This window comes from Hyperoodon ampullatus, assembly GCF_949752795.1.
Source record: "Hyperoodon ampullatus genome assembly, chromosome: 19".
NCBI classification, from domain to species: Eukaryota; Metazoa; Chordata; class Mammalia; order Artiodactyla; family Ziphiidae; genus Hyperoodon; species Hyperoodon ampullatus.
Window position 1 is genome coordinate 51,035,048 of NC_136932.1, and position 25,472 is coordinate 51,060,519.

At 47.1% G+C, this 25,472-nt stretch overlaps 2 protein-coding genes across 2 annotated transcripts; both read right to left on the minus strand.

The window, feature by feature from the left end:
* Positions 1–3,255: 3,255 nt before the first annotated feature.
* Positions 3,256–8,519, minus strand: CCL16 (C-C motif chemokine ligand 16; the record flags this gene model as incomplete). Its single annotated transcript, XM_079725593.1, has 5 exons — positions 3,256–3,428; positions 3,471–3,604; positions 5,497–5,598; positions 6,027–6,147; positions 8,444–8,519. The coding sequence occupies 5 exons, from the start codon at positions 8,517–8,519 to the stop codon at positions 3,256–3,258; spliced, it is 606 nt and encodes a 201-aa protein (XP_079581719.1).
* A 2,356-nt stretch (positions 8,520–10,875) lies between these two features.
* On the minus strand, positions 10,876–14,257 carry LOC307067977 (C-C motif chemokine 14-like; the record flags this gene model as incomplete). The annotated part of the gene is made up of 3 exons (XM_079725594.1): positions 10,876–11,020; positions 11,479–11,593; positions 14,182–14,257. 3 exons carry the CDS (start codon positions 14,255–14,257, stop codon positions 10,876–10,878), a joined length of 336 nt encoding a protein of 111 aa, XP_079581720.1.
* Positions 14,258–25,472: the final 11,215 nt, after the last annotated feature.

The window sequence follows — 25,472 nt, forward strand, 5'->3', positions numbered from 1 at the left end:
TAACCTTCCTACAGTGGATTTGGGAAAAGTGGTCTGTCCTTCCTCTGCTTTTGTGTCACCTTCAAGTGCAGCTGCATCTCTGTCCTTTTGGGAATGCGAAGGGCCACCATTCACTCTGCTGCTGGTCCAGTTTGTGATTCTTTGCCTCCTTCTCTCTCATGAGGATCCTCCTACCTCTACCTGGGCATCAGTGGAGGAGTTATTAATTTTTGATTTAAAGTGGCAGAAATCTAGTATAAATGAGCTTAATCAAAAAGGAAACTTAATGACTCATGGAAGTGCAAAGTGCAAGAATTTCCAGGCTTCAGGTCTGGCTTGATCCATAGGCTCAATGCCATCAGGGGTTTCTTGCACTCCACTTTTCATCTCTGCTTCTTCTGCATGTCGCCCAATTTTCTTCTCCTGAAGATGGGCTTCCTTTACGGAGGGATGGGAGAAAGGGACAAAGCCATACGTTGTTTGAGCCTTTTGTCATTCTAGCTCAGCCAACCCCAGAAAAGAGCAAGCTTCTTTTTCCAAGTATTCATTACCAATCTCTGGTGGGGGGAGGGACTTGGTCTGGCCCTGTGTGGGTTGTATGTCTACCTCGTGGACCAATCTTTATGGTTAGGTGTGAGAGGGACCCTGGAGACAGACAATGCCATTAGGACCACGTGGTGGGCAGACACAGAACTGTCCATCTTTACTGTCAGGAGTGAAAGTAGGGTAGGACACACTTTACTATCCTGACTCTTTACTTCCCATAATACTACCAGCAAGGGTGTAGGGACATATCAGACTTCCCTGAAAGTTTTGGGGAGTTGTTTACATTGCAGCAATGCAAACAACCTAGAATGGAATAGACATCCTCGGTCTTAGGTGTCCTCTGGTCTCCCTGTCGCTTAGATTTTCTTTCTGCTAATCAGTCTCCTTCTATGCTGTCTGATCTTTTCTCTCCTCTTTTCTCTCCCTCAACTTCCTGTCCACTTTGTATGTAGAACAGCTTAGCTTTCACTTTTGTGTCGTTTCTCCCTTCCAGCCCATGTGCAATGATTCCCACCTTCCTTCCATTCACTCTTTAATTGACTTTTCAAGGTAATTTCCTAAACAAAAGCAATTCCTTTTTAAAGAACAACTCTGGTGCCAGCCGACAGGATAATTGGCGTTTTCATTTTACTGTATCACCTTCAGATGAGGCCAGTCCTAGGCCAGAACCTGGATCAGTGGGGATTCTGTGGGCAGACTTGCTGTGAGTTAATGGAATTCACTGGGGAGAAGGAGCTGGTTGCATTTTAATTTATTACGATGTGTCAAAGCTCCAGCGGCTCCAGAGAGGAGCTGGCTGAGTGTCAACACTGGTTGTATCCACTGCTCATGCTGGTCTCCTTCTCGCCTCTGTGCTCCAGCCACACTGTCCCCTGGGCCAAGCTGGCTCCTGCCTAGGGCTTTTGCACTGGTTATGCCTTCTGCCTGGAAAGTTTTCTTCCCATCAGTCCTCACATGGCTGATTTGCTCTGGTCATTTAGCTCTCAGGGAGCATGTCACCCCCAAAGTAAGGCCTTTCCTCACCACCCCACCTAAAGTAGCCATCCAGTCATGTCCCTGGATCTTGAGAGCTGCTTGGGAGTCTTTCCACTTCTCCAGTTCTTACAGTCTAGAGGAATCCAAAGCTTCCACAAGACTTCTGTGAATCCCCAATGACTTACTTCACATTTTCCCATCTCTGGTCTAGAGGTGCTGGCCCCGTCTCACACCTCTGGCTTTCAAAGGCAAAACAGTCACTTTTCTTGGTTCACTCAGAGCAATTTCATCCCTTACCCTGAAATCTTGGTCCCAGTCTATGTCCTGGGAGAGTTTCCTGCCTTCACTGGGATTACAGACACATTTTCTAAACAATGGGTGTTTCCTCCACGAGAGAGAGGGATTCTTGTTCTATCTGCTAAGAGACTAACAGCATTTTACTGTCACGGTAAGAGGCAGGGTTGGGATCTGAACCTGGATTTGTCTGCTGAGTGTGGAGCCAATGCTTTTAAACCATTGCATCAACCGTGTCCCCCATATGCTCATTGAGGCTGCCGGTGACTTTCAGTGGTTACTCACATACAGGTGCAGGCACACGTGTGTTTTCTACAGGAGAAATGCTTGCTCGTCTGGCCCGTCTCAGGAGGCTGCTCCGAAGGCCGAATAGCATTTCTTACAGGCCAGCCAGAGCTAACCGCGGGACATCTGGTTGTCCTGTGCAAGTCCTCCCTTGCACTAGATGGATGCACGAGAGGGGGCGTGCGGCCAGACCTCTCGGTGCCAGGTAAAATGCTCTTTGTACTGCCCAGAGCTGCTTCCTCACTTTCTTCCCTTCCTGTCCCACGCACTGTTTCCTCATGTTGCTATGTGTGGCCTTCACCCCTTTCTCTGACGAAGGAGTGGAAACCCCACTATTCCAGGCCTTATTGTCCACCCCCTTCCAGTCGATCACCTTCATCCACAAGGCTGACAGTCATGTAAGCTGTCTGGGCATAGGTTAATGTGGGTGAGGTCTTCAATGTAGGATGCTCAGGGCTGGGAGACCCCTGTGTGTCAGAATGAGGAGGTCCTTCCTGTGTGTGTGTCTGTGTTCATGCACGTGAATGTTTAAAGCCAGGCATTTATCTACCTTGAAAAGCCTAGGAATAGCCCTCTTTAAAAACAATTGAGGGACTTCCCTGGTGGTCCGGTGGTTAAGACTCTGTGCTTCCACTGCAGGGGGCACAGGTTCGATCCCGGGTGGGGGAACTAAGATCCCACATGCAGAGCGGAGTGGCCAAAAAATAAAAACAAACAAAAAAAACCCAACAAAAAACAATTGAATGCACCTGAGATAAGTACTTTTGGTCCTGAACTATTAGGAGTTTCTGGCAAGCTTTATATTATGTGCTAGGATAAGAATTTGACTTTGTATATAGATTTTCAATTAGGTTTTTGGACTGACATCTCAACCCTGAACTCCTCTGAAAGACAAAAAAAAAAAAAAAAAAAAAAGAAAGAAAAAAGACAAATAATGACATTTCTGTTCCAGCTTGCCAGAATCCTGATCCTGGCCTTTGCTTCTTGTTTTCAGCCTCAGTTTGTCCCTAAGCCCTTTGAACTCGGGTTCCCTGATTTTGACCCTCGCGCTGGCTAAGGACTTTGAAACCTCCTGCTTGGGTGTACACACTGAACTTAGTCTGGCTCCTGTGTCAGTCCAAGCCCTGCCACCCCTCTATGTTCACTCTGGCCCCTGCGAGCAAAGGTCCAGCCTGGCTATGTTGTATTTGTTGGTGATTCTGTCATCCCTGGGATGTGAGCTCCTGGAGGATGTTTGGTCACAGTCAGCTGTAAGCTCTCAGCTTTGATCGCAGGGAGGGTGGAGAGAAATCCCTGGATATAGGAGCAGCTCACAGCCTGGGGGGGATTAGAGCAGGTAGCACTGACCCCTGTGGGGGAACAAGGGGAAGGCCAGAGCCTTGGTCCCTTACCTACCCCGAGCCCCTGCCTGGCCAGCGTGGTGATTGACAGGTCACTGCACAAGTTAAAGTGATTTTGGCACAAGTAACAGAACCCAAGACCTGCTAACTCTGGCTCATGTAAAGAAAAGGGGGTACTCAGATACCTGTGGACAGATTAATGAATGAACAAAACAGGGTAGATACATACAATGAAATACTATTCAGGCCTAGAAAGGAATGAAATCCTGACAACATGGTTACATTTGGAAAACATTATGCTAAGTGAAATAAGCCAGTCACAAAGCGTCAAATACTGTATGATTCCACTTATATGAGGTACCTAGAGCAGTCAAGTTCATAGAGATGGAAAGTAGAATAGTGGTTCCTGAGGGCTGTGGGGAGGGAGGAGTGCGAAGTTGTTGTTTACTGGTACAGAGTTTCAGCTTGGGGTGACGAAAACGTTCCGGAGATGGATAGTGGTGATGGTTGCACAGCAGTGTGAAAGTACTTAGTGCCACTGAGTTGTACGCTTAAACATGGTAAAAATGTTGTGTATGTTTTAACACACACAAACCAGAACGGACCTAAACCAACGAAAAGTTATTCCGGAGGTGCTAAATGCCACCATGGCCCTTTAGGAATTAAAACAAAACAGGAATAGTGGGAAGAATGCTGGGGCATCTCATGGAACTGAGATTCACCAAACCTCCAAGCCCGGAAGTGGGAACAGGAAGTAGGTCAGCTCCAGGGGCTTCAGTGGATGAGTTCACAGGGACAGTGAACTTCCCTCGGGACGATGCTCGAACAGCAACCAGTACTCGTTTCTCTGGTCCAAATTTCATCTTTCTAAGAGAGAGTCTCATTGGCCATCTGGAGTCAGGTGGCCATCTGGATCGATTAGCTTCAGTTGTGGTGGGGAGGCAGGGAGGCAGGATGATGCAGTACCACTGGGGGCCACTGGGGGCAGGCATGGGTCAGTTTATCAGAATCCAAGTCATTGGATGGCCAGTCTTCAGAATGATCACTTCAGCAAATTTATTTGTTTCTCTAATTAAATAGCTTTAGTTGCCTGATTTTGCTTTGCCTGCATAACACCATTTTGGGGGAATGTTGGATTTTGTCTGAGTCCACTCCCTGTTGTTGAGCTGGGGACAGAGGGGTAGGGAGAAGGGGAGATTGAGTATATATGTCTGGCCTTGGTACCATGTAAACTTCCCAGTCCCCCAAATTGACAAATTTCTCAGGGGAATGTGGAGAAGCCCCTGAAAAAACTGTGATCAAGTTTCTGCCACCCTAGCAGAAAGCAGGCAGGAAATTAGAAATCAAGTTGGCAATAAAGCAAATTTTATTTATTGAATGGTTGCGTTTTAGATCAAGATTTTTTTATCCCCAACCTGGTCTAAGGCCCTTCCCTTGCCATGCAAAGCTTAGAGTGGGAGCTAGGGATTCACATCTCCTTTTCTGTTTTGGCACTGTCTGTACACACGTCACCCTGGGGTAGACCCAATATCAGGGGATCCAGCAAAACCTCTGCAACAGGGACAAAAATCACTAGTATTTGAATATTCCCACCCTGGTCTGCTAAGAAAAAAGTTATGTTTTCAAAGAAAAGATAATAGAAGAAAAAAGAGACCTAGAAAAGGGATAAGGGTGGACAGGAAAAGTCTAGAGTCCTCTGGGTCTCCATAAGTGAGAGGCCAGAGGTGGTCTGATCATTTAGAATGGCTGGAGTGATGTGAGGACCTGAAAGCAGAGCAAGGAAGAGGATGTGAAAGATGCTTTTCTGTGCGTTAAGAATGTATCCCTGCTCTCCTCCCTTAACTTTGGCATTTCCTCCAGAGACTGAGAATATATTTGAAACACTTTACTTTGTGGGATCACTGGCCTGCTTCTCTGAATGTAACTCTGTCCTTCAGACCACAAGGCTGCCTGCGTTTTCACAGGGTTGCACCTTTTTTCCCCCAAACTTGGGCTCCCACTGAGGCCTGGCCACCATGGGGAGTTGAGGATCTGGGGCTGACCTTTCTCAGATCGAATAATGTTAACCTAGACCGACCTCCTGGAAGGATGCAAAGATAGTCTGGGATCCTTGATGTATTCTTGGACCCATTCGTTATTGGGGTTGGTACAGATCTCTCGTTTCCTTCTGGTGATGAAGCTGTGGAGGCAGAGTTAGACTGTCATGGGTCATGGAGTATGTTGGGGGTCTAGTCCACACTCCCCCATTTCTAGCTCACAGCGGGCTTGCCTCATGCCCTGGACCACCTCCCTAGGCCTCCCCCACCTGGGTCCCCTTGGAAGACCTCCCTCTCTGGCCTCTAGACCTCATCATCTCTTCATTCAGCCCCTTCCCCACTCAGCCTAGACCCTCAGGCTTGGATTTCATTATGGCCACCATTTCTTGGGCCACACAACTATAAGTGGCAAAAGTCAAGAACAAAACCCAGGCCTGTCCCGTGAGAGTCAAAGCCCAGGCCCTTAACCACTGTTCCCCTGTTCTAGCATGGAGACTTGGTTCTGTGCACCCCATTCCAGCCTTGGGCTTCCCTTCCCTCTCCATAGAAATGTCTGCAGAGCGGTGCTTACATGATTGCGGGCAGGTAACAGTTGAGGGCCTTTCTGTATCTCACCACCACTTTTCTTGGCAATACTTTCTCATGATACTTCAGGCAGCAGGTGGGTGGAGGGTTCACCGACTCAGGAATTTCTGAGGGAATGACATTGAATGCTGAGCCAAGGAGGTAGAGAGGGAGACCATGGCTGCCCACTTCCATGTCCCATCTCTTGCATTCCGTTTTTCTGATGGCAAAGCCATTGATCAGCAGGGACTGATGGTAGCTTGATGGATAATGGAGAAAGTGAAAAAGATGAACCTTCTGTAGAACCTTCAGCCTCTGGACTGAGTGTCACCAAGTACAGAGGACTGGGGTGATCACATTTGCTGATGAACTTGACTTGGCAAACACATATTGAGCTCCTATTACATGCCAGGCTCTATGGGGTTCAGAACATGAGGAAGACACAGTCACTACTCTTGTGTACCTTACAGACCAGTCTGGGTAAAAGAGAAAATGAAAAGATAAACGCTACAATAGAACATGGTCTGGGATAGAGTAGAATTTGACACAAGATGCTATGGGAACAGAATGAGGGGTACCTAACCCAGCCTGGGTGGTTGAGGAAGAAGTCCCACAGCAGGTGGTGCCTGAGTTGATTCCTGAAGGATGAGTAGGATTTAGGCAGACAGAGGGGTTGTGGGATCTGGAAAAAAGAAATGCATGGAGGCCTGAGGTGGGGGAAGCCCAGTGTGTCTGGGGGGACGGAACAGTTCCAGGAGGCTGCAATGCAAGGTGGGAAGGAAGATGTAGGAAGAGAGGATATTAAAGAGGGAGGGGAGGGCCACACCTCTTCTGAGCTGTGATAGGGAGCCTGGATTCTGTGCTAGAGGCACCAGAGAGGCTGAGGTCAGGGAGGAGGCTGAGATGGGGAGATGAGCAGGAGAAGTCAGGGCAGGAGGAAGAGGCTTATATTTAGGCTTCAGAGTCAGACAGCTTGGGTTGGAGTCTCGACTAAGTAACGTGAATCATGGGCAAATTTCTTAATCTCTCTGGGTGTCTTTACCCGTTAAACGAGAGTAAAAAATTACATCCTAGGTTCGTGGTGAGGATTAGTTGAGAGAATGCTTGTAAAGCCCTTAACTCAGAGTCTGGCACAGAAAGACACAGCACTTGCTGTAATTAAGAGCTAATGGTTGTGATGGCCACTCTTCTGGCCTGGAAATGGCTCTTTCCCCCTCTCTTTGACACTCGCAGGATAAGAGACTCGGCTGGGTTATCACTGTGTCTCCCTTGGGCTCCCCTGACTGCTCATCAGTTGGGGATATCACCTCACCCGGCGCCCAAACCTGCAGAGTGCAAATCCCTGACCCTTGCTTCCAGCTGGTGGCAAAGCCTGAGACTTCTCGAGAGAACCATTTGGCGGATCCGTGCTTCGGGTGGGCCTTTTTCTCTTCCTGCTTGACCTTCCCAAAGGGCACTGTTGCCCCATCCCACCCACCAGAGGCACCTCTACCCACAGTGACCCTGGTTCTCAAGGCAATGTTTCCAAAGACCAGGGGCACCCTGAGAGCGTGTGGGCAGATTACATGGTGTGTGTGACCCTCGCTCCCCTGAGTGTTTACACAGGCAGAATCGGGCCAGGCTATATGCCAAGGGCAGCCTTAGGGACAAAGAAAGGGCTGGGGCAGTTGGAGGCGGGTATGTAGAAGGCCTGAGTGTCTTGGTCCCTTCCCTGCCACCAGCCTCATAAATGATGGTAGAGGCAGAGGTAGGGAGTGGGCAAAAGAAACCCCGTTCTCCATAGGTCCCAAGCATCCCATAGTTCCAAAACCTCAACTTCCTTCAACCACTTTTCTCTTTTCTACAGACTTTATTTAGTCCTAGGCTGGGGGATGGAGATGGGAGCCCAGAAATCCGCAAATGGTACACGTGGGCATCCCACCAGGACTTCTTTTGGCTGCCGTGATAGTCCCAGCAAACTACAACAGACACTGCGAGCAAGGGGTGTCTAGGTTCAGACTCCCCGTTCCTGGGCTTAGCCCCAAACATCACTCATCCCTGACTCCCTTCATCCTGCCCTCCCAGAGGATCTATGGCTTTTTTCATCCACTTGCCTTGCCTTCCTCCTCATTGCATACATTTATTATTATCTCTTCTGCTTCTTCCTTGGCTCTTCCTCCTAAATGATCATTCCTGCTGTCTGTCTTTGGGATTCCTGATGTAACCTTGACCCAGCTTCCTGAGACTGCCCAACCCCAGAAGGATCTGGATCACAGCTCAGCTCTACTTACAAAGGGAAGAGTTTGAAGACAGCAGCTCTGTGTGCAGGAGGGAAGAGGCCCCAGGGCTGATGACAGAGACCTGACAGCACTCTTAGCATCACCTCGCTGCCTGCTGCCCCGTTCCCTTTTCTCACTGCCGCCCTACAGGGACAGGTGGACTCACTTGGCTGGCTGTGAACAGCAGAAGTAATGGTGAGGATGAGGATGAGGAGAGAGAGGGCCGCCACGGAGACCTTCATCCTCTCAGTGGGGCAGTTAGGCTTCGGAGGCTGAACGGAGACAGTCTCCTTCCTGGTCATCCACGCTGGGCCCTCAGCTCTCTGGACTCTGACCACTTCAGTGGACGGAGGAGGAGAGACAACGGACCCTCCCTCGGTGTTTGCTGAAGGGGAGGGCGGTGGAGGGCGGGGTCTGGAGCAGAGTTGAATTCGGTAAGGTTTGAATCCGTGTGAAGGAAAAAAGAGCGAAAGGGAAAGTGTGGAGAACGTGCTGTGTGTCAGCACCTTGCATGCCCCACTTCACTTAATCCTCCCAGCGGGGAGTAGAGATTTTCACTCCCATTTTGCACATGAGGCCACTGAGGCTTAGAGAGGTTAAATAAATTGTCCAAGGTCACATGGGTAGGAGGCAGATAGGCAGTCCTGAAAACCAGATCCGTGTGGTTTCACCATGTTCCCTGCACCCCATCTCTATGTTGGGGAAAGAGGAGGGAGGAGGGTTGAACCGACTATTTCCCCAGGTGATCGGTCTTTGGGAGGGCAAACAGAAAGCAGGATTAGAGAGAACACAGACCGAGGCAAAGGTAGGGTTAGTGCCCTCGGAAAAGGATGTGTGTCCACTCCCCCACCAAGGACACATGATTGAGCTCACACTCTTTCTTGTCACAGATTATGCTACAAATATCCACCCCCCCCACCAGCCCCCAAAGTGCCTGATCCTTGAGTCCCTGTTTGTTGCTGAAATGTTTGGCTTATTTGTCAATGTTCTCATTTATCTCTTTGGACCTTGGACTTGGAACCAGTTTTACGTCTAATTGGCTGATCCCTTCTTGAGTGCCCTCAGTGTGGGTTAATCCAATCTGCCACCATGGCCAATCATGGCCAGCAGAGGGCATCCCAACATCATGTACCTGACAACCTGCTTCTGGGTCCGGACTTCCAGCTGCGGCCCACCCCCACCTTTGGCTAAGCCTGGACCTGCCCCTCAGCATCTTAGCTCTTCAGACTGCCTCAGAACCCTGTTCCAGGCTGAAGGCAGCGTTCAGAGAAGAAATGAAAGATAGAGGGGATTTTGCCTTTGATGGACTCTGAGTTTTAGAGACGTGAGGGAGTGTTTCAGGAGATGGGGGTAGAGGGAGGCAGGGGAAAAACAAGGACTATGAAGATACCTGTGGGTCTTGCTGTTCGGCATGACTGCTTATAAACAGGAAAAAAACGTACAATGCAATTAGTCCTGGTGTGTTCAAGGCAGTCAGTGGTGGTGAAGCTGTGGCTTTTTATGAAGCTAGGGAGGGTACGTATGTGAGATACCCCACTGACCTCTGTTTATGGAGGAGAGAAGGTCTGAGGAAGTCTGCTCTACCTTTAGTGTGCAGGCACCCTCTTGGCCCTTGTCTGTGGAGGGCTGGAGGCCAGGAAGGGTGGTCATAGTGCCTACACTGGATGTGCTCTTCCTCTTTGTATGCAGAGCTCCTTCTTGAACCTGGAAGATGGGGGCACCCCCCACTTTGGGGGCAGCTGGGTGTTATTCCTGGAGCATAAGCTTCCTCTTGACTCCTGAATCGTTCCATCTATCCATGCATCCATCCATCTACCCATCCATCCACCCATCCATCCACCATCCATTCATCCATCCATCCATTCATCCATCCATCCATCCATCTATCCACCCACCCATCCATCCTTCTACCCATCTGTCTATCCATCCATCCACCATCCATCCATCCATTTCCTGAGCACCTGGTGTGGGTCAGGCTTTTTGCTATGCCTTGTGCAGGACACAAAACTGAGTAAAACAATAGAGTGCAACCTGATGTATGTAAGTGGGTGGGGAAGAATTGGATAAAATATGTCCATGAGTCGTTCCTATCCCAGTCAGCAGGGAACAGAGGCCTTGAGACCAGCCCAGAAAAAGACTATGGAGTTTGCTATAGAGAGGCCTTTATGAAGATTTACCTGCAAAATCAGGTGATAATTCTTAGCTTTACACTTGTGAAGCTTAAATAAGATAATGCACATAAACTGCTTAGCAGAGTACTTAGAATATAGAAGGCGCTACAAAAATGGTATCTGTTATGATTGTGGTTATTATTGTGTAAAGGTAGCTTTTACACTGTCTTCCTCATTTTCTGCTCAGTTTTCCTCTACCTCCATCGCAGGCCTGACCCATTTTTTGGCACCAGGCTCTGGCCAAACTTTTGCAGAGTGATGCTTGAGGCTGAGAGTGCCACCCTGTGCTGGGCTTACCAGTGTCCTCAAGTCTACTGCCAATGGGCAATCTAGTAGAAATGAATGAGGGCAGGGAAGGGCATGAGGGTCTTTAATTCAAGGCAGGGCAGCTCCCAGGAGGTGTCTGGGGCTAAGCTGGGAGAGGGGTTCAGCCCCGTCTCTTTAAATTCTGAGCTTTGTCCTTCTCCGCTACTTCTGGGTCACTCAGATCCCCTCCAGTTCCTTTGATATAGTGCTGGACCCAGTCATCGCTGGGGTTGGCACAGATGTGATGGCCTTTTTTGGTGATGAAGCTGTGGAACAAGAGGGGAGAAGGATGACAAACCGAGGGTCCGGCAGCCAGGAAGCAAGAGCCCAGCCTCCCTTCCTCACAAATGCCTCATCCAACCCAGACTGGTTCTCCTTCCTTCGTGAGAGGTAGCCCAGGGCCAGCGTCCTTTCTGAGGCAGGCCCTTCAGCCCCTCAGGGCCCCTGGACCCATCTAGTCTCGGTGTCCCCACCCAGGAAGTGCCCCTTGCCTCCCCTTCCCCTCCCCAACACCTCCCCATCCATGGCACCAGCTTCCTCCTGGCCCCAGCGGGCCCCAGACAGCCCAGAAGCCCCCAGGTTGCCTCCTGGCTGCCTCTCCCTGCGTGGACATTCCTGAGAAGCACCCTGGGGAGCCCCCATTCTGTGTTCTCCCTGCCCCCTCTCCCCTACCCGGGCCCTGCTGGCTCCCCCTCCTCCAGTGTGGTGTATGGGTGCCACCTACACAATTCCAGGCTTGGAGCACTGGCTGCTGGTCTCATAATAGCCTGAAATCCACTGCCGCCTGACTGCCCGGGTCACGTAGCTGAAGCAGCACTCGGTGGGGTGGTAAGGTCCTCCTGAGGAGAAAGCATGAGGGGGAAGCTGAGATCAGGGCACTGGTTTGTTTGTTTTTTTAATACACTTATTTATTTTTTGCTGCGTTGGGTCTTCACAACGCGAAGAAAGAGAGACTAGAGAAAGCTGCACGCGGGCTTTCTCTAGTTGCGGCGACGGGGGGCTACTCTTCGTTGCGGTGCGCGGGCTTCTCATTGCGGTGGCTTCTCTTGTTGCGGAGCACGGGATCTAGGTGCGCGGGCTTCAGTAGTTGTGGCTCACGGGCTCTAGAGCACAGGCTCAGTAGTTGTGGCACACGGGCTTAGTTTCTCCACGTCATGTGGGATCCTCCCAGGCCAGGGCTCGAACCCGTGTCCCCTGCACTGGCAGACGGATTCTTAACCACTTCGCCACCACCAGGGAAGTCCCAGATCAGGACACTTGTTAAAGGTGACGGCTGCTGGCTGCCTCTGCCCCCGAGCCGGTGGAAGAGGGAAGGAAGGAGGGGACAGCCCCCAGAATTCCAAGAGAGGGCTGTAGAAAGAACTCAGTCTTCTGGTCTCCCTTTCAGACTCTTCCCGGGGCTCCCCTTTTCCTCTTCCTCCATTAGTGATCACTCTGCTTTCCATTCTCCACCCCCACATCCCCACCCCAGAAGGACTGGCTGATGACTTTGAACTCCAGATGGAAGAGCAGCAAAGCCCAGATCTCAGTGAGCACACGCCATCCCTGGGGGCAGCTGGCAGAGGTGCTCCAAAAAGGAGGGATATGGGAAGAAATCCCAATAGGGATTGGGATGCATGCCATTTGGGAATGCAGACCCTGCCCCTCCCAGTGTCCCCATCCTGCCCGTGCACTGCAAAGAGGGCAGGATGCCCATACCAAGCCCCAAGGACAATGGCCCGGGAGCCAGGACACCCAGATCTGCAGGACACCCCACCTCGCCTCTGCGGGCTTTGCACCCATCACCCCTCATTCCCTCCTCGGTCTCCTCATCTGTGAAGAGGCAGTTAACTGGATTGGTTGTCGTTACATGAAGTTTCCTGGAGGCACTGATGCACTTGAGAGTTCAGTCTTGGGTATAAGACCCCATCAGCCTTTTTGTCTGTTTTACATTTTGGGCCTCCTGTGTAAGATTTTGCTTGAAGAGAAGGTTTCCTGATCTAAAATACTTTTTAAAAAATCACTATTTTTCGGTTATTTTTTGATTCTGAAATTTCATGGCTCTTACAGGAGGTGCAAGGGGCTGACAGCAAAGTCACACCAAGATTGAATTATGGGGGTAGCAGGGCCCTGCAGTTATCGGGCGCGGTGATTGGGGCTGTGCGTGTTATGTGACCAACCTGGACAGACATGTGGGTGTGCACAGCGATGATCTCGGGGTCACCGACGGTGACCGGCTGCTTGGGTGGAAAGGGAAGGGCTGGTCCTCTTATCCAGCACCATTGCCAGCAGCATCCTCACTCCCCAAAGAGCGAAATAAGGGACCCGCTGGTCCCCGGGAACCACTGCCACTGCATTCCTCTGAGCTGTCTGAGTGAATTCTCAGAGAGGCAAATCAAACTGTCCAGATTCTGTCAACTTTAGTCAGGTTTATTTCAACAACTTTCTATGTTTCCCTTCAGTTTCTGAAAAGGAAATAAAGTAAAATTGCAGAGTGAGGAATAGTTTTGGCTGTCTGTAAAGGCAGCTCATCCTAAGAAATAAGCTGAAAAAAGGTGGCCTGGGGACGCCCCCAACTGTTGCATTTCCCCCTACCACATAACTAAGCGATGCTGCACTCATGGGGTAGGGCGGACCCTGAAAGCAGCCTGGGTCCAAATCCCAGGAGGTAAATGGACATAGTGGCCTCGAGAGGCTCCAAATACTGTTCCCCAGTCTCCCTGGGGATAATGACCCCAAATGGGATGGGCCAGTCTTTTGCTTAATGGTGAAGAGAGGTGAACTGAGGGAGTGAAGAGATAGCCTGGCCTCACTGCAAGGCATTGACAGGAAGGGGACTCATCCCGGGCAGGGTGAGGATGAAACCAGTTTAATAAGACACCAGACCTCATATACATACAATGGAATACTACTCAGCCATAAAAAAGAATGAAAATTTGACATTTGCAGCAACATGGATGGACTTGGAGGGCATTACGCTAAGCGAAGTAAGTCAGACAGAGAAAGACAAATAACTGTAGGATATCCCTTATATGTGGACTCTAAAAAATATAACAAACTAGTAAATATAACAAAAAAGAAGCAGACTCACAGATATAGAGAGCAAACTAGTGGTTACCAGTGGGGAGAGAGAAGTGGGTGGGGGAAAAGTAGAGGTAGGGGGTCAAGAGGTACAAACTATTAGGTATAAGACAAGCTACAAGGATATATTGCACAACATGGGGAATACAGTCAATATTTTGTAACTATAAATGGAGTATAACCTTTAAAAATTGTGAATCACTCTATCGTACACCTGTAAGTTATATAACATTGTACAGCAACTATACTTCAATAACACAAAAAAGATACCAGACCTCCTTCTAGAGCCCCTTTCTCCTTGTATCCCCGGCAACCCTACTCGTGCTTGTTTCCCCACAAGAACCAGGTTGGAAGGTGTTGCACTCACCTGAATAGGATTCAGTCTTGGACCCCAGGGCGATGGTGATGACGACGAGGAGGAGGGGGAGGCATGTGGCTGCCATTGAGACTTTCATCCTCCTGTGAAGGGAGTGGCTGCAGGAGGAGAGCTGACCTGGTAGGGGCTTCGGAGGCTCCTGGGCTGAGGAAGTTTTGAGAAATGTTCATTGAGGCAAAATATTTTTTTAAAATAAGGGAACTAAGATTTCAAAGGGAAGTAGGAAGCAGTAGACTCCTCAGCAATTTCATATCCTGCACATTTGTTGAGGGTGGAGTGAAGGAAACACAGAGAGCCGAGATTTCAGGGAGGAAATTGACCTCCATCCCCAGTGGGAATACGTTTAACCCTTTGATATAAGCTCTTCCTTAGTCGTAGGACGACCATGAGCACAGTGGTAGAGGAGACGGTCTCAGATTCAGTGAAAGATCTCCAAGGCTGGGATGTGTCCTGTGCCCAATTCTGGTTCCTGGCCTCAGAGCAAGGCCGTATGGGGGCTGGAGATTGGAGGGGATTTGGGGTAACAGGATGAGGCCTGGAGCCCCCACATCAGGTCTAAGAAATCCTCACTTAAGCTCTTCAGCAGAACCTTTGGCTCCCTACCTCATCCCCGGCCTTTCACTGTCTCCTGGGGTGAAGGAGTGTCATGGTGCTCAGCAGATAATTTATTTAACAAGCATTATACTTTAAGGGTTGCTATACACAATAGCTGCTGTCCCAAACGCTTCATGAATATTAGCCCTTTTAAGCCTTTTATCAGTAGTTGAGGAAACTGAGGCACAAAAAGCATCCATTACTCCCCCAAGATTTGACAGTTGATAAGTGGAATCGGGCTTCAAACTCAGGCAGTCTGGCTCCCAAGTCTGTGTCCTTAATCACTCTGCTGTGGAGAAGAAACACGGGAGCCCCCAACGAGCTGTCTCTAAAACTGTCCTGCCTGGCGTGGCTTCTCTAGAAAACCTTTATTCTGAGACCTTTCTGAGTTCAGAGAGTGGATCCCTTTGGGACCTTCTCCCAGTTTCTGACTTTCATTACAGAAAAGCTTGATGGGAACCTAGAAAATGCTTCATTCAGGGATGGCTAGCAGGTCTCATTGATTAGTGGTGGACTGGCGCTCAGTGTTGGAAATGGTTCTGAGGCCATGTCCATGCGTCATGTGACTGATGTGCCTTCTGTGAAGGTGCAGCTTGCGTCCTCCTTAGATTTGTCTAAACAGGCTATTTACTGAGGAGGAATTAGAGCTCAGGAAGGGCCAGAGACTTGCTCATGTTCACGAAATGATTTGGACGCAGGACAGACCCACCTCTTCACACTCTCCGTCCGGTGGCCTTGACCGTGCTCTTCCTGGGGAAACTTGCCCTATTCTTGCTGTTGTGGTTAGAAGGCTGTTTCCATCTTCTCTCCTCCACTCATCAGGGGAGGGCAGGCCTAGCAGATAGCAAGTGATCTGTAAGTATATGTTTTAGAAGGATGAATTGAGCTGGTCTAAGTATGTATATCTCACAGGAAACAGCTGAATTCTCATGCTTAGGTGCCAAGACAGTAATTTATTCAAAATGTTCTGTGTTTGTTATCAATAATAACACTATTTAAACTCCTCAAGTCAAGTGATAGCAATTGTCGTTAGGAACAATCTAAGGAAACAAGATGTTTCTGGGAAGAATATGAGTTGGGAAGAAATAATGATTATTTTGTTTTTGTGGAGACTAGCCTACTTGCCAAGTTGTTGCTGGGATCTTTACAGGAAAGTCCTTTATTTTTCAAGCAGTTATTGAATTCCTACCCACATTAGTCTGGTTACACTTATTGCTATAATGAACAACCCCTAAATCTCAGGGGATTCGTTACATGAAGGTTTATTTCTGGCTCATGTCACAGTCCAGTGTGGGCCAGCAGTGGGATGAGTGTGCGTTGAGTGTGTGTTGGAGAAGGCTGTTTCATGCACCCATTCAGGGACCAAGTCTTCTTCTATCTTGTAATGCCGCCATTTTCCACAAGAGGCCTCCAAGTTTACTACAAAAGGGGAGAAGCAGAGAGGGATGGGCAGATTTTTATGGCCCAGTTCTGGAAATAGTATAAATTACTTTCACTTACGCTCCATGGGCAAAATGAAGTCACCTGGCTCCAACTTAATGGCAAAGGTAAGGAAAATATAGATCATCTGTGTGCCCAGGGAGAAGAGAGAATGGGTTTAGTGACCACATCACTTCTTTGCCATAATATCATGGGCTAGGCTTGGAGGTGACCCTGACCTCAGAGGACTCATAGCTTGAAGAGGGACTCAAAAAAGTAAATGAAAATTGCAAAACAGTGGGATGAATGGACTTCGGTGGCAACATAATCAGAGACCTTAAAGGTTCTCCTGTTGCCCATTGGTGAGTATGCAGTGCCTGTTTAAAAAATGTTAAAAATATCGGACTTCCCTGGTGGCGCAGTGGTTAAGATCCTGCCTGCCAATGCAGGGGACACGGGTTCAAGCCCTGGACCGTGAAGATCCCACATGCCGCGGAGCAACTAAGCCCGTGCACCACAACTACTGAGCCTGTGCTGTAGAGCCCACGAGCCACAACTACTGAGCCCACACACCACAACTACTGAAGCCCTTGTGTCCAGAACCCGTGCTCCACAACAAGAGAAGCCACTGCAATGAGAAGCCCGCACACTGCAATGAAGAGTAGCCCCCGCTCGCCGCAACTAGAGAAAGCCCGCACGCAGCAACGCAGACCCAATGCAGCCAAAAATAAATAAATAAAATTATTTTTTTAAATGTTAAAAATGTTTTTCAAAGCAACATATATGCACTGATTTAAAAAAATTGAATAATATAGAAATGGTGGGTGGGACCCTTAATATGTTTACTTCTTTGCTTCATTGCCTGTGTGTGAGAAGTCTTCCAGCTCCACTGGCCTCAACCAAGTGGGTCATGCCCTCTGTCCAAGCACTGGCTCACACCAAGAGAAAAGGGAATGAGCTATATTACTTTTAAAATCTTTTTTTTCCTTTACTTTAAAAATCTTGTCTGTGGTTCTAAAAGTGAAATAGTAAAAATATGGATTTGTTTTTTTACAGCTTTAAAGCACATATTTTTCTAGCTATTTTGCCCTTCTAAGATTTTTACTTTTAAAAATTCAAAATTGGTTGTCAGACTTATTTAGCCATATTTAAACTTTTCCCAATTGTATATTTCTTTTATAATTAAGTAGCTTTGATAACTTCATCATGAAAAAAATCAAGAATTAACACAAGTCAAAAGCCTGCCCATTTTGTTGTTTGTCCTGGAAAAAACAATGAAGATTCATTTTTTTTCAATTCTTTGAAATTATTTTTTGGTTACTAAAGAAATATGTGCTTTATATAAAAGTTGCAAACAATGCTGAAGTTACATAGTTGAGAGTGAGAGTTCCTCTTCAAATTTCCACTCCACCCTGCAGCATCAGCATTACCTGGGAACTTGGTGGAAATGCTGATTCTTTGCCCCACCTAGTCCTACTGAGTCAGAATTTCTGTGTTTTTGTCTGTTTGTTTTTGTGGTACGCGGGTCTCTCCCGTTGCGGAACACAGGCTCCGGACGCGTAGGCTCAGCGGCCATGGCTCACGGGCCCAGCCGCTCCGCGGCATGTGGAATACTCCCAGACCGGGGCACGAACCCGTGTCCCCTGCATCGGCAGGCAGACTCTCAACCGCTGCGCCACCAGGGAAGCCCAGAATTTCTGGGTTTTAACAAGCCCTCCAGGTGATTCTTTTTTTTGCGGTACGCGGGCCTCCCACTGCTGTGGCCTCTCCCGTTGCGGAGCACAGGCTCCGGACGCACCGGCCCAGCGGCCATGGCTCACGGGCCCAGCCGCTCGGCGGCATGCGGGATCTTCCCGGACCGGAGCACGAACCCGCGTCCCCTGCATCGGCAGGCGGACTCTCAACCACTGCGCCACCAGGGAAGCCCAGGTGATTCTTATGCATGAAAAATTTCAGAAGCCCCGAACTATAGCACAGCTTCCTAACTGGTGTTCTTTACTGTACTGGTCTCTTCAGCCTTTGGGCCTCCTGACTGGGGCGGGGTAGGCCAGAGTCCCAGGCTGGTTGCCCCCAGTACAAAAAAACTCATCATTGTAATTCAGTGTTGCATAATAATTTAGAGATTTAGTGATGAATTAGATATGATTTTTGCACACAGATGTCATACCTTAGTCTTATTTTCAGTCTTCTCTATACCCTGAAATAGTCTTTTTTTTTTTTTTTACTTTGTTCATGGAATTTTATTAAAGTCATTGAATAAGTCATTGGACAAAGGGGGTTAATGACAGTTGAATAACACTGAAAGCTCACGCAAGACAGCGATTTTGTCCTTTTCACCATACATTTCCCCAGTGCCTAAAAGAGTACTTGACATATAACAGGAGTTCAGAACCAATTTCTGAATAAATATTCTAACTTTATGAAAGTCACTGTATCATATTCTCCTCTTATACACTGAAATATACTTGAAGGGCAGGAATGTGGTTTGTTTTGGTCTCATGGTTTTCCTAATGCCTACCATAAAGTATAACATAAAGTAGTCACTCCATCATTATCTGTTTGAGTGATGATAAATATCTGTTTCAGGATTCCAGAGAAAGGGAGAGAGATGCTCTGGCTGGGATAGTGGGGGAAGGTTTTATGGTGGCATCTAAATTGAACCATGCAGGATGGGTTGAATTTTTCAGAGAAGGTTGACAGGAGAGGCATTTCTGGCAGAAGCACCACAGAAATCAAGGAAGCAAAAGAGAACATTGTTTTTTGAGGAACTCTGAAAAGAGAGTATTACATAATTGACCTAACATAACATGCCATTTTCTCCTCAAAGAGCTCAGAGAACTGTTGTGATTGACCAGATGCTTGGTCAGAAAGGAAATTCTCAGTTTCCACCCCTTATTTCTTTCCAGCTGCTAGAGTCCTGACCAAAAGCCTTGATCAGGAGATACCTGGCCCTCTGCTATCCACACTGCTCAGGTGGTCTGGGCTCGCCATTCATTCTGCTGAGCTAATAACTCGACCAAAGAAACCACACACATTGCCCTTAGGCCTAGCATTTTTTAATCCAGTAACTCTTTGAGATCTTCAAGCCTCTGATAAAGTAAAGTAATTAAAGTAATTATTGATATGTATCTTCTTTTTTTTTTACATCTTTATTGGAGTATAATTGCTTTACAATGGTGTGTTAGTTTCTGCTTTATAACAAAGTGAATCAGTTATACATATACGTATGTTCCCATATCTCTTCCCTCTTGCCGTCTCCCTCCCTCCCACCCTCCCTATCCCACCCCTCCAGGCGGTCACAAAGCACTGAGCTGATCTCCCTGTGCTATGCGGCTGCTTCCCACTATCTATCTACCTTACGTTTGGCAGTGTATATATGTCCATGCCTCTCTCTCGCTTTGTCACAGCTTACGCTTCCCCCTCCCCATATCCTCAAAGTCCATTCTCTAGTAGGTCTGTGTCTTTATTCCTGTCTTACCCCTAGGTTCTTCATGACATTTTTTTTTCTTAGATTCCATATATATGTTAGCATATGGTATTTGTTTTTCTCTTTCTGACTTACTTCACTCTGTATGACAGACTAGGCCCATCCACCTCACTACAAATAACTCAATTTCGTTTCTTTTTATGGCTGAGTAATATTCCATTGTATATATGTGCCACATCTTCTTTATCCATTCATCCAAATATGGACACTCAGGTTGTTTCCATCTCCTGGCTATTGTAAATAGAGCTGCAGTGAACATTGTGGTACATGACTCTTTTTGAATTATGGTTTTCTCAGGGTATATGCCTAGTAGTGGGATTGCTGGGTCATATGGTAGTTCTATTTGTAGTTTTTTAAGGAACCTCCATACTGTTCTCCATAGTGGCTGTACCAATACACATTCCCACCAGCAGTGCAAGAGTGTTCCCTTTTCTCCACACCCTCTCCAGCATTTATTGTTTGTAGATTTTTTGATGGTGGCCATTCTGACCAGTGTGAGATGATATCTCATTGTAGTTTTGATTTGCATTTCCCTAATGATTAATGATGTTGAGCATTCTTTCATGTGTTTGCTGGCAGTCTGTATATCTTCTTTGGAGAAATGTCTGTTTAGGTCTTCTGCCCGTTTTTGGATTGGGTTGTTTGTTTTTTTGTTATTGAGCTGCATGAGCTGCTTGTAAATTTTGGAGATTAATCCTTTGTCAGTTGCTTCATTTGCAAATATTTTCTCCCATTCTGAGGGTTGTCTTTTGGTCTTGTTTATGGTTTCCTTTGCTGTGCAAAAGCTTTGAAGTTTCATTAGGTCCCATTTGTTTATTTTTGTTTTTATTTCCATTTCTCTAGGAGGTGGGTCAAAAAGGATCTTGCTGTGATTTATGTCATAGAGTGTTCTGCCTATGTTTTCCTCTAAGAGTTTGATAGTTTCTGGCCTTACATTTAGGTCTTTAATCCATTTTGAGCTTATTTTTGTGTATGGTGTTAGGGAGTGTTCTAATCTCATACTTTTACATGTACCTGTCCCGTTTTCCCAGCACCACTTATTGAAGAGGCTGTCCTTTCTCCACTGTACATTCCTGCCTCCTTTATCAAAGATAAGGTGACCATATGTGCATGGGTTTATCTCTGGGCTTTCTATCCTGTTCCATTGATCTATATTTCTGTTTTTGTGCCAGTACCATACTGTCTTGATTACTGTAGCTTTGTAGTATAGTCTGAACTCAGGGAGCCTGATTCCTCCAGCTCCGTTTTTCGCTCTCAAGATTGCTTTGGCTATTCGGGGTCTTTTGTGTTTCCATACAAATTGTGAAATTTTTTGTTCTAGTTCTGTGAAAAATGCCAGTGGTAGTTTGATAGGGATTGCATTGAATCTGTAGATTGCTTTGGGTAGTAGAGTCATTTTCACAATGTTGACTTTTCCAATCCAAGAACATGGTATATCTCTCCATCTATTTGTATCATCTTTAATTTCTTTCATCAGTGTCTTATAATTTTCTGCATACAGGTCTTTTGTCTCCTTAGGTAGGTTTATTCCTAGATATTTTATTCTTTTTGTTGCAATGGTAAATGGGAGTGTTTTCTTGATTTCACTTTCAGATTTTTCATCATTAGTGTATAGGAATGCCAGAGCTTTCTGTGCGTTAATTTTGTATCCTGCTACTTTACCAAATTCATTGATTAGCTCTAGTAGTTTTCTGGTAGCATCTTTAGGATTCTCTATGTATTTGTATATGTATATGTATTATTTCCATTTTGTTTATTGTTTTGGGGTTGTTTTGTTGGTCTTTTTTGTTCCTTTCTTCTTGTTTTGTTCTCTTTCCTTGTGATTTGATGGCTATCTTTATTGTTATGTTTGGATTCCTTTTTCATTTGTGTGTATGTATACTTATTACAGATTTTTGGTTTGTGGTTACTATGAGGTTTTTGTATAGCAATGTATATATGTATACATGATTGTTTTATGTTGCTGATCTCTCATTGCAAATGCATTTTAACAACCCTGCATTTGTACTCTCCACCCCTCATGATTACTGATTTTGATATCATATTTTACATCTAACTGTTTTGTTTATCCCTTAACTGCTAGTTGTAGATATAGATGATTTTACTACTTTTGTCTTTTAACCTTCCTACTAGTTTTGTACATGGTTGATTCTTTACTATATATTTGCATTTACTGATGACTATTTCCTTTCATAATTTTCATGTTTCTAATTGCGGCCTTTTCTTTTTCACTTGGAAATGTCCCTTTAACAGTTCTTGTAAAGGTGGTTTGGTGGTGCTGAACTCTTTTAGTTTTTGCTTGTCTGTAAACGTACTGGTCTTTCCGTCAAATCTGAATGAGAATATTTCTGGGTAGAGTATTCTTGTTCGTAAGTATTTCCCTTTCATTACTTTAAATATATTGTGTCACTCCCTTCTGGCCTGTAGAGTGTCTGCTGAAAAGTCAGCGAATAGCCTTATGGGAGCTCCCTTGTATGTCGTTTGTTGCTTTTCCTTTGCTGTCTTTATTTTTTTTAATATATTTTTCAAGTTTATTTTCATGATGTTTATTTTGTTTTTGTAATTTTCAGGTGTCAATTTATTTCTCCCTGAACATCCTGGTTGAAATTCCACCCTTGACTATTCCAATGCACTCTCTCTCTTTTTTTTTTGGCCGCACCGTGCAGCATGCGGGATCTTAGTTCCCTGACCAGGGATCAAACCTGCTCCCCCTGCAGTGGAAGAGTGGAGTCTTAACCCCTGGACTGCCAGAGAAGTCCCCCTTTGCTGCTTTGAATATTCTCTCTTTATCTTTAAATTTTAATTATTGATACAATGTGTCTTGGTGTGTTCCTCTTTGGTTAATCCTGTGTGGGACTCTCTGTGCTTCCTGGACTTGGGTATTTGTTTCCTTTCCCAGGTTAGGGACATTTTCAGCTATTATGTCTTCAAATAAGTTCTCAGCCCCTTTCTCTTGCATTTCTGCTTCTGGGACCCCTGTAATGTGAATATTTGTGTGTTTGATATTGTCCCAGAGTTCTCTTAAACTGTCCTCATTTCTCTAATTCTTTTTTCTTTTTTCTGTTTGGCATCAGTTATTTCCACTACTCTCTTCCAGCTGGCTGATCCATTCCTCTGTACCATTTAGTCTACTGTTGACTCCTTCTAGTGTGTTTTTCATTTCCGTTGTTGTATTCTTCATCTCTTTTTGGGTTTACTTTATATTTTCTAACCCTTTGTGAAAGACTTCTCACTTTTTTTTTTTTTTTTGCGGTACGTGGGCCTCTCACTGTTGTGGCCTTTCCCATTGCGGAGCACAGGCTCTGGACGCACAGGCTCAGTGGCCATGGCTCACGGGCCCAGCCACTCCGCAGCATGTGGAATCTTCCCAGACGGGGGCACAAGCCCGTGTCCCCTGCATCAGCAGGCGGACTCTCAACCACTGCGCCACCAGGGAAGCCCGACTTCTCACTTCTTGCTCTGTGCATCCATTCTTCTCCCAAGTTCTTTGGTCATCTTTACAGTTGCTACCCTGAACTCTTTCTTGGGTAGGTTGCCTATCTCCACTTCACTTAGTTCTTCTTCTGAGGTTTAATCTTGTTGCTTTGTCTGGTGCATCTTCCTCTGTCACCTCATTTTGCCTAAGTTGCTCTTTGTATTTTTATGTATCTGGTACATGAATTATATTTCTTAACCTTGGAGAAGTGGCCTTCTGCAGGAGACGTCCTGTGCATCCCAGCAGTACATGCCCCTCTCATCATCCAAGCTGTATGCTCTAGAGGTTCCCCCTATGAGGGCTGTGTGGTTCCTTCTGTTGTGGCGGCTATGTGGGTGTCTGATAGGCTTAGTTGACCCTGGTCTGTTTGTTTGCCAGGTTCTGCCTTGTATGGAGCTGTTGGCTGCTGGTTAGTAGGGCCTGGTCCCAAGGCTGCTGACTGCAGAACTCCAGGGAGCCCCAGGGCTAGTGCTGGCTCACTGGTGGGCAGAGTCAGGATCTAGAAGACTCCAGGGTGTTATCTGCCTACTGGTGGGTGAAGCCAGGTCTTGGGGTTAGTGCCAGACTACTGGCAGGCAGAGCCGGATCCTGGAGTCTGGTTGCAGGGCTCAGGGATCCCAGAACTGGTGTCAGATCACTGGTGGTGGGGGTGAGCAGTTCCTGATACAATTGGCTATGATGATGTCCGGGTTGTCCCAAAGCTTGTGTTGGCCTGCTAGTGGGCAAGGTTGAGGCCCAGCTGGTCCCAAGGTAGGATCTGGCCTGCTGATGGGCAGGCTGGTTTTGTAGGCTGCGGGATTGTGGTTTTCTTGCATGTGGTATCTGCCCCCTGGTGGGTGAGGCTTGTCCAGAGGCTGAAGCAGGCTTCCTGTAGGGCAGAGCTGGGGACCTGAGGATTCTGGGGCTGGTGCCTGCCCACTGGTAAGTGGAGCTGGGTTCTGGAACTCTGGTGGGCCATGTCCAGAGGTGGCTGTAGGCTCAGGGGGTCTTAAGGCAGCCTGTCTGCTGATGGTGAGGCTGTGTTCCCACCCAGCGACTTGCTTGGCCTGAGATGTCCCAGCAGTGGTGCCTACAAGCTGTGGGCCAGGGCAGGGCTGGATCCTGGAGCAATAAGCTAGAGGGAAGATTCCACAGTGGTGCCTCCCAGCGCCAGTGTCCACGTGGTAGAAGGAGCTCCCAAGGATAGCTGATGCCAGTGTCTATGTCCCCAGGGTGAGCTGCAGTTGCCTCCTGCCTCTCTGGGAGACTCCCCAAGATCAGCAGGTGGGTCTGACCCAGGCTCCTATCAAATGTTTGCTTTTGCTCTGGGTCCTAAGGCCTGTGAGATTTTGTGTGTGCCCTTAAAGAGTAAAGTCTCTATTTCCCCCAGTTCTCTGGGACTGCCAAAATTAAGCCCTGCTGGCCTTCAAAACCAAATGCTCTGGGGGCTTGTCTTCCTGGTTCAGGACCCCTGGGCTGGGGAGCCTGATGTGGGGCTCAGTCCTCTCACTCTTGTGGGAGAACCTCTGCAATGGAATTATTTTCCAGTCTGTGGGTCACCTACCAGGGAGTATGGGACTTGACTATATCATAAGTCTGCCCCCCTACACGTCTTATTGTGGTTCCTTCTTTATGTCTTGTAACTTGTAGCTTTTTACCAAGCACAGATGCAAGGGATTTTTGTCTAGTAGAAAAGATAATCCCCAAAGTTACAGATTTATTGCCCTATAGCAGCGGTCCCCAACCTTTTTGGCACCATGGGCCAGTTTTGTGGAAGGCAATTTTTCCACAGATGGGGTGCAGGGGAGATGGTTCAGGTGGCAATGTGAGCACTGGGGAGCGATGGGGAGCGGCAGAAGCTTCGCTCTCTCACTCACCTGCCACTTGCCTCCTGCTGTGCAGCCAGGTTCCTAACAGGCTGCGGACTGGTACTGGTCCACGGCCCAGGAGTTGGGGACCCCTGCCCTATAGGATATTCATTTGTTTTTCTCTAACTTAACATTTCAGAATGCCATCCCCAATAACTATATAAACCTCTGTTCCTCAGATGATCTTTGAATCAGTTTAATTGTTCCTTCATTAATGAGTTAAATACATCTTTGACACATATTCAATCTATATTTGAGTGTCATGTTTTTAGCTTTTAAAAAGCTCTACTATGATGTCTGTTTTGACAGAAACGCAAATCCAAAGTTCAGCAATTCCGACAGATTCCTTTTCCTCTTAAAGTTAAAGTTAAATTGGATACTCTTTATTGATGCACCGCTCTTTGTAACCAGAACAGAACAGAACAGTAATTGTTGCTTTTTAAAAAATAATTCAGGCCAG